At 34.5% G+C, this 8,008-nt stretch overlaps 1 protein-coding gene across 3 annotated transcripts; it reads left to right on the top strand.

Annotated features, from left to right (window-relative positions):
- The first annotated feature begins 890 nt into the window (after positions 1 to 890).
- On the top strand, positions 891 to 3,568 carry LOC107898985 (translation initiation factor IF-2, chloroplastic). 3 transcript variants are annotated; one of them, XR_005911920.1, is made up of 4 exons: positions 986 to 1,313; positions 1,459 to 1,501; positions 1,626 to 1,814; positions 3,042 to 3,568. XR_005911920.1 is itself a non-coding variant. In XM_016824574.2 (3 exons), exons 2-3 carry the CDS (start codon positions 1,698 to 1,700, stop codon positions 3,201 to 3,203), a joined length of 279 nt encoding a protein of 92 aa, XP_016680063.2. In that variant the 5' UTR covers positions 891 to 1,313; positions 1,626 to 1,697; the 3' UTR covers positions 3,204 to 3,568. The 3 variants fall into 3 exon arrangements, 2 of the variants coding, with proteins under 2 accessions (XP_016680063.2, XP_016680064.2); XM_016824574.2 differs by lacking the exon at positions 1,459 to 1,501 and having other exon boundaries at positions 891 to 1,313; XM_016824575.2 differs by lacking the exon at positions 1,459 to 1,501 and having other exon boundaries at positions 1,038 to 1,313; positions 1,651 to 1,814.
- The last annotated feature ends 4,440 nt before the right edge of the window (positions 3,569 to 8,008 follow it).

Genomic DNA, 8,008 nt, shown 5'->3' on the forward strand with positions numbered 1-8,008 from the left:
CATAAAGAAGTAGAAACACACGTTTTCAGTTGCCTAAACTCAATGACAGATTAACTTACTTAAAAACATGAACACTCGATTACATAACCTCAAACAGATATACCAAATACACAACAATCCAACCAAACAAAATCACAACTCACTCACATTTAAACAAACCATTAATTAATTTCACAACTACAAATAAATGCATGATTTTGAACTGATCAGAATCCCAAACATCCTTACTAAGGCCTAACTGAGGGTCAGAATACACAGAGGCATTAAACGAGTCAATTATGACACAGTATAAAAATTTTATAAAACAGGGCCACATGGCCTTACACGGTCATGTGGAAATGCCTAGGCCATGTGGGGGTCTACACGCCCATGCAGAAGGAGGCACACGGCTGTGTGGCTATGACACACCCTCGTGTGACTGAGTGACATGGCCGTGTGAACAACTCGTGTAACTCTTTGTCCAAAAGTGCCAAAATTAAATGCAGATGAGACATGGCTGTGTGGAAATCCCACATACCCGTGTGGCTAAAGGACACAGCCGTGTGTCCAAAACACACACCTATGTGAATATCGACTAAAATCCCCAAATTCAGTCACACGACTGTGTGGTACCAAAAATCACCCAAAACCTTAATTTTCTAATTACACACGGCCGTGTGGACCGTCCATTTACGGCACACGCCCGTATGGCCACCTGTGTTGTCACGAAACCACCTCGAAATAGGCTGAACTTGAGGTTTCGTGATAGTGAAATAAACCCCAATTATTGACAATTCAAACCACATCAGACTTCTATAGATTTTTCCAAAAATCCATCAACAATTCACTAATAGCTTCAGACAGTTCAGAGACACACAAAGGGTTGTCGAAATTATGCAATTCGATAACGAAATCAGTCAGTTCTAGAACATACACCTTAGAATGGGATCCGAAACAACGATGAACAATCGATCCACTTAACCCCACTAACCTACAACTCAATTTTTCAAATATACCTAAACCATAAGAATATTAATTCAACCATGAATAAATGAATCAAAGAGCTCAATTAAAACTAAGAAGGCGTTTGGTTGGGGGGAATAGGCATGCATTCCCCCTATTCTACGGGCCCACCACCAAACTGGCGTTTGGTTGCCGTAATGCTATTATGGCCCGATTCGGTTACGCGGCTATTACCTCCATTGGCTGTAATAGCCATTCCCCTCGTGAAGCGGCGATTAGGGATTCCGCCCTTGTTTCCTATTTTCTATTCCATTCTCCGCCCTTGAATTCTGCTTCCGTTTCATCGATTCTCTGACGTTTCCCTTCCAGAGGTAATTTCCCTTTCCCTTCAATCGATTTCTGCTTCTTCTTCTCGTACGATTCTTTTCTTCTCGTTCGTTTCTTAAAATTGATTTTTTCCCTTCCATCGATTTCTACTTCTTTTCTTCATTTTATCAACAAAAAACTGATTTCCAGAGGTAATGTATTTTCACTCTTTGCCTAAAACCGATTTCCAGAGGTAATGTTGAGTTCTGTTTATTTGCATTTCTTGAAATTTGTTAGAGTTCATGTTTTGGTTTCTGTATTAAGTTGGATTGTTTAAAACATTGCTGGCTTTCCGTATACTGCTCTTCTTTTGAAAGGAACAAGTACCAATTGGCTCTGCAGAGGTTCGAGCTATTTTCAGCAGTGGTAGTGGTCGTGTTGCTGGATGTATGGTAACAGAGGGAAAGATAGTGGATGGTTGTGGCATCCGTGTCATTCGAAATGGTCGCACAGTCCGTGTCGGTGTTCTTGATTCATTGCGAAGGGTTAAGGAAATTGTTAAAGAGGTATACTATTGATTGATAGTACCGTTTTTTTTTCTTTGTTCACATTTCTATCATCAGCTCTCTTTAATATGAAATTTTAATGCATGCTGACTCTTCCAGTAAACTTTTTCATGTATTTCTCATATGTATCTGCTGGCATATTGGCTACTACATATAAGTATGTGAATATTATCTAATAATTGTGCTTGGGAGGATTTGATGGGTTTGATATGCTGCCTAGTAATTTGACATAAAGATGAGAGAGAAAAAATAAAATAATGGATAAAATTGCATATAAAGAGATCCGCAACCAGAAGTTTCTATGTTGAATATTTAGATGGGAGATCATTATATATTTGATTAATAATAAGTCAAGTTTAGCTAAGCAGTGGGATGAACAAAATATTGAATTATTTGTACTTGTTTCCAACTTGGACTATATGAAGTGTGGTAAGGTTTGTTTTGTAAAGATAGCAACCTGCATTGACGATTTTCTTAGAAGCTGGTTAATCCTCAACTGAAATTTTGAATGATAGACTGAACTTATGTTCATCTTTGATTGCCTTTGTGGTTGGAAGTGTTTCACCTTCGAGTGTACTTTTGGATCATTTCCCCAACCAAAAAAGTTTTTTTTTTAATTTATTTTAGTATGAATGGTATGATTGACAATTAGGAATTTTCTTAAATTTAAAAAGTGTTTTTTAAATCTATTTTCTTTACTATACTTTCTATAATAATTAGGAATTTTCAGTTTCACGGGATGCCAAGGATAGATTTTGATTATAGTCTATATATTGTAGCAACAATAGATGCATCTAATTGTAGTGGGCTTCTCATGTGCATTTGTCTAATGAAATGGTTCTAATTCAATGCCTTGGAACAGCTTTTGATCTTAGTATTTTATTTGTCAGTGACTCGATCTTTGTCCTGATTTTTGTAATGTAAGAAGTGACATTGCTTTTAATGCCTTTGCCTTGGTTTTGTTAATCCTTTTCATTATGTTGAGAAATGTTTATGGAAGTTACTTCTGTTACAGGAAGTTTAATATTTGGTAAAGTTGGATTGTGGTCTTGTACTTCTAGATCATGTTTGAAGATGCTTTTTCGAGAGAGACTAGATCAATTATCATGCAAAATGGCTATATCAGCATCAATATTTCAGCTTTCTTACTAAAATTGTATGGTTGATAATTTAAGGGATGCGGGAATTCTCTTTGGTTTCATATTTAGTTGATAATTTTGCGGACAGGTAAATGCTGGTTTGGAGTGTGGTATGGGAGTGGAAGATTATGATCAATGGCAGGAAGGAGATGTTCTTGACGCCTTCAACACTGTTCAAAAGAAGCGAACACTTGAAGAGGCATCTGCTTCAATGGCAGCCACACTAGAAGGAGTAAGAGTCGAGTTGTAGAATGACACTGGCTTCAAAACTCAGATCATAAGGTTTTCTTGATGGAATCAAAATTTTCATGAAAGAGGCAAACCACCATGTAGTGTGTCTACTGCTGCTTTGGCCATTGGTCAATGTGCATTGATATAAGAGATTTTGCCTCATGCAACTTATTTTGGAATGCAGCATGTTGAGGTTTGTGGACATGCAGATTTTTGCCATTGTTGTTTTATTTTTATTTAATGTATGCTGTATATATTAACATCTCATCCCAGCTTTGTATTGGGAAAGACTGGATAGTTAGTTACATATTCCACAGGATTCATTGTAGAAAATACCTTGGAACATTTAACCCAAAATGAGTAAAAATGAATATAGTTGGATAAGTGTGGGATAATGTCTTGAAACTTGATGGGACAATCTGATGCATTTTCTCATCCTGTGAATCTGTATCTGTGAGCAGAGTTTAAAAAGAAAAGACAGGATTTAACCATCGGTAGTGAACTAGTGGCTCATCTTATTTTGGTACTATATCGATGGGTAAATATATTTTTTAGTCCCTATTTTTGGTTTTAATGTTCATTTTGGTACTTATGTTTTTTATGGTCGTATTTTGTTTCATTTTGGTTTCATCATTTCAACCATTCAAGGAGGATCGGCAATTGGTTTGAGTATAAATTATTAAATTTAAAAGGTTTTCATTTTTGTTTAAAATTATATATTTACCTCCGATTAAATAGTTCAAACAAATAAAAAAAAATTCCTACTCAAATGTATTTGTTTTTGACTCAATATTTAAATCGAAAATGTTCTTACACCAACATTATAAACTTTTTTAATATACATTTATTTGACAAATTAATTGCCAAAATATATTTTTTTTATGAAACATGAAATCGGGCTGTTATCTTTTTAAAAAATATCGTATACCTTCTAAAATAGTAAATTAATTTTTAGAAATATTTCTTTTTTTGAATGAAATCTTATTTTCATCAATTTTTAAAATCTGCAAATAAAATAGACTTTAAATTTTTAGATAATATGCTATTTTTTATAAATATAAATATTTTTCTCACAAAATATAATTTTTTATAAATTTTATTTTCATATAAAAAATTGAGTTTTTACATAAAATGATTTTTTTATTTTTTTAAATTATATTTTATAGTATTATATAGTATTATTTTATTAAATTCACATAAGAATATTTAATATTAATAATTTTATTAAATTATATATTTTTATTAAATTATATTTAATAATAATTATGTTAAAATATGATTAAATTATTTATTATTTATATTAATAATTTTATTAAAATTTAATAACAATAACAATAATCATCTACCTAAAAAAATTCTGCTAAGGGTATTCTAGTCATTTTAGTTTTTTTCCTTATGCTATTACAACATCATTCCATTCAACCAAACACAAGAATACTATTACAGTTCTATTCCATTCCATTCAACCAAACAATTGAATTACTATTACGTCTCTATTCCATTACAGCTCTATTCCATTACAACGAACCAAACGTGCTCTAAAAAATAACAACATTCATACTCCAATTCATCACTAGACTGAACGAAAAAAAAAACAAGATAGCTACTAATTCCCTTAAGGAGGTAATCAATGACAACGAGAAGGAAGAAATTGAAATACCACAAGATCACTACAACTGAATTGAAAGAAGTAAGAAAACATAGCAAAAGAACTGCCCAAGTCTGAAATTGACAGAAAGAAAGAAGAAGGAAAAATTGGTAGAAACGATCGTAAAAAATAATTGGAATAGGTGAGAGAAGTTTTAGGACTTGTTTTTTTAAAACAAATTAAAAATAACCAAATAGAATAATAAATAAAATTTCAGCTAAATTCTAGAAACAAAAGGAAATTGAAACCAAAGTCAAAATAAAAATCAATTACTCTCGAACCTTCACGAGGATTTGAACATAAGACCCAAGGACAAGCTAACACACCCACAACCACTAAACCAGTAGACTCATTCTAACATCAAAACGTGACTACCAACCCAATTGCTCAGTCTACTTTCTGACCCTAAACACATACCTCAAACTTCTAACCCCAAGTTCCAGGGTGTTACAATGTGTGTGATAACGTGATTGACACTTTGCTCAATATGGATCGGAAGGTTAAATATATTTTGAAACTTCGCATTAACTTATAGGATATTGGCATAAGAAGTGAACTTCATCCACGAGAAGTTAATGGCAAGATTCTTCTACCGTCAGTATGTTACAATTTAACATCAAAGGAGAAAGACATGTTCCTTCAACTTTGAAGTCATTGAAGTGCCCAACGGTTATTCGTGAAATATTTCAAGGTGTATGAACCTAAAAGAGCATACGTTGTCTAACATGATGAGCTATAATGGGCACATCTTGATGCAGGATTTACTTCCAATATGTTTGAGAAATGTGGTAGACAAAGAATTACTTGTTTGTATATCTAATCTTTCTAGCTTTTTCAAGAAGCTATGTTCTAAGGTGCTCAATACAATAGAGCTTGATCACTTGCCGACACATGCTACATTGGCACTTTGCAACTTGAGAAACTATTTTTGCCGAGCTTTTTCACCATCATGGTTCATTTATTAATTCATTTGGTTGAAAAAACAAGATTAGGTGGTCCTATCCAATATAGGTGGATGTATCAAATTGAAAGGTAAATACATAAGAGATTATGAATTGTTTTTCCATATATTCTATATAATTTTTGCATGTACATGTTAAGTTAAACCTAAACTGCACATAACATTTTTTTCTTATTTTTCTAGGTTTTTGGTTTGACTTAAATCACTTGTGCGTAATAGAGCATTCCTAGAAGGGTCAATTGCTGAAGGATATTTAGCAGTTGAATGCCTCACATTATGCTCACGGTATTTCCCGAACATGGAAATAATTTTTTCACTACCCCGCAGGAACAAAAAGGTGATTATGAAGCTTTTTTTAATAAATAATATAAAAAATTCAAAAATGGTATACCAACTTATTTATTTACGAAAATGGCATACCAGGGGTGGAAGGGGTGGTGTATAGTCGGCACCACCCCTATTTTCTGACCCCCGTCACTTTCAACTAAAATAAAATAATAATTGTGTAGCCTTCTTGATAGGCAGCACCAAAGTATTTTTTCCATACAATTCCAATACATGGGTTAAATACAGGTTTGGATGGTGGTGCCCATGGAAAAGGCGGCACCAAAGTACTAGTGTCAATGTTTTAGGCGGCACCAACGGTGCCACTCTTGCAGGTGGCACCAGTTCCCAGCCATTATTTAAGTAGTGTTTGGGAAAAAAATTTGAGAATTCAAATAACAACAAAAAAAATTTCTACAGAAGAAGAGTAAACACACAAAGAAGAATTCACAAGGTTAATAGAGATTAAATTCATTTTTTACATTACAGTAATTATTTTGATTAACATTATATAGAGAATTTTTATTTGTTTTTTTAATAGATCTAGTATTGAAGATGGATAATAAATTTTTCGTATGTCTTTATTTTGATGGAGTAATTTTGACAACAACTGTTAGATGTATATTTGAATGTCGCCAAAAAATAGTAATGAGATTTAATAGAAATATCTCGGTTGATGATATAAAGGAAAGGATTAGTGCAAAAATTATTAGACGTTGTGGGAAAAACATCTCAAAACTTTTCTACAAGTGGATCTTAATGTTGCACCTAAAACTGATGTGGTTGTTGATGATGGATATGATAGTAGTGATACTTCTAATCACGAGGTCGATGGTGATAGTGATCCCGATGTGGATGAGGTCCCAGATGATATCGACGACAAAGGCGTGAATGACGATAGAAATGTTAATGCGTCTTCAGTGAGGAACCTGATTCGACGTATTGTGATACATAATGATCCTAGGGCACACATGTTGCTAATAAACCTTGATGCACCGCAGGTAGCCGAGTTCCCTGAGCACCTTGATATACTACATGCTCACTGGTTCGTCGTAGATTTTGAACCTGAGGAGTTGTTCGTGGGCCAAAAATTTGAAACTAAAGAAGAGTGTGTATTTGCCATTAAATGGTATAACATGAATGTGTTGGTGGACTTCAAAGTCACCATGTCTAAATTGATATTGTATATTGGGGAGTGCTGGAGGTCGACGGAAGGCTGCGGTTGGCAGGTACGAGCCGCATTTAATCAGGAGTCACAAATGTGTAAGATACAAAAATTTGTTGTGCCTCATACATGCACTTCAATATGTATGAGAGAAGATCGTCAAAAACTTGATTCCAAAACTATCTGTACACGCATCATGCCAATGGTTAAAGACATGTCGACCATTAAAGTTTTGATATTGATTGACGAAATGCAAGCATGATTCAAGTATCGAGTATCATACCGAAAAGCTTGGATAGCTAAACAGATGGTAATGGAACAATTGTATGGAGATTAGGATGCATCATACAATGAGCTACAATGGACCTTGTTATTTTCATCTGGCATGAGTACACCCCTATAATATGCATAATGTTCACTCGAGCGGCGCACATCACCCCTCGCTCAGTGGCATTAATTGGTAAATGCTCGAAATTGACCTTTAACCATGAAAACCTCAAACCCAAAAATTTCAACTCAGCATCACCGGGTGAGACTCCCAATAGGTTATAGCAAAGGGCGGGCGGCTCAAAGATCGCACTTACGCCCATTATCGCACTCCTGTTGAATGGGAGCTCGAGTTGCAGTGCAATATCCTCCAAAGTGATGGTGCACTCCCTACACGACAAATGAAAAGTGTGGGTCTCTAAGTGCCATCGCTCGAACAAAGCGGATATTAAGTCGTAC

Source organism: Gossypium hirsutum, chromosome D04, assembly GCF_007990345.1.
Source record: "Gossypium hirsutum isolate 1008001.06 chromosome D04, Gossypium_hirsutum_v2.1, whole genome shotgun sequence".
Lineage (NCBI taxonomy): Eukaryota > Viridiplantae > Streptophyta > Magnoliopsida > Malvales > Malvaceae > Gossypium > Gossypium hirsutum.

Coding starts and splice junctions, on each gene's coding strand:
- LOC107898985 (XM_016824574.2), top strand. CDS start 1,698: ATGGTAACAGAGGGAAAGATAGTGGATGGTTGTGGCATCCGTGTCATT. Junction 1,815..3,041: donor TTAAGGAAATTGTTAAAGAG/GTATACTATTGA, acceptor TTTTGCGGACAG/GTAAATGCTGGTTTGGAGTG.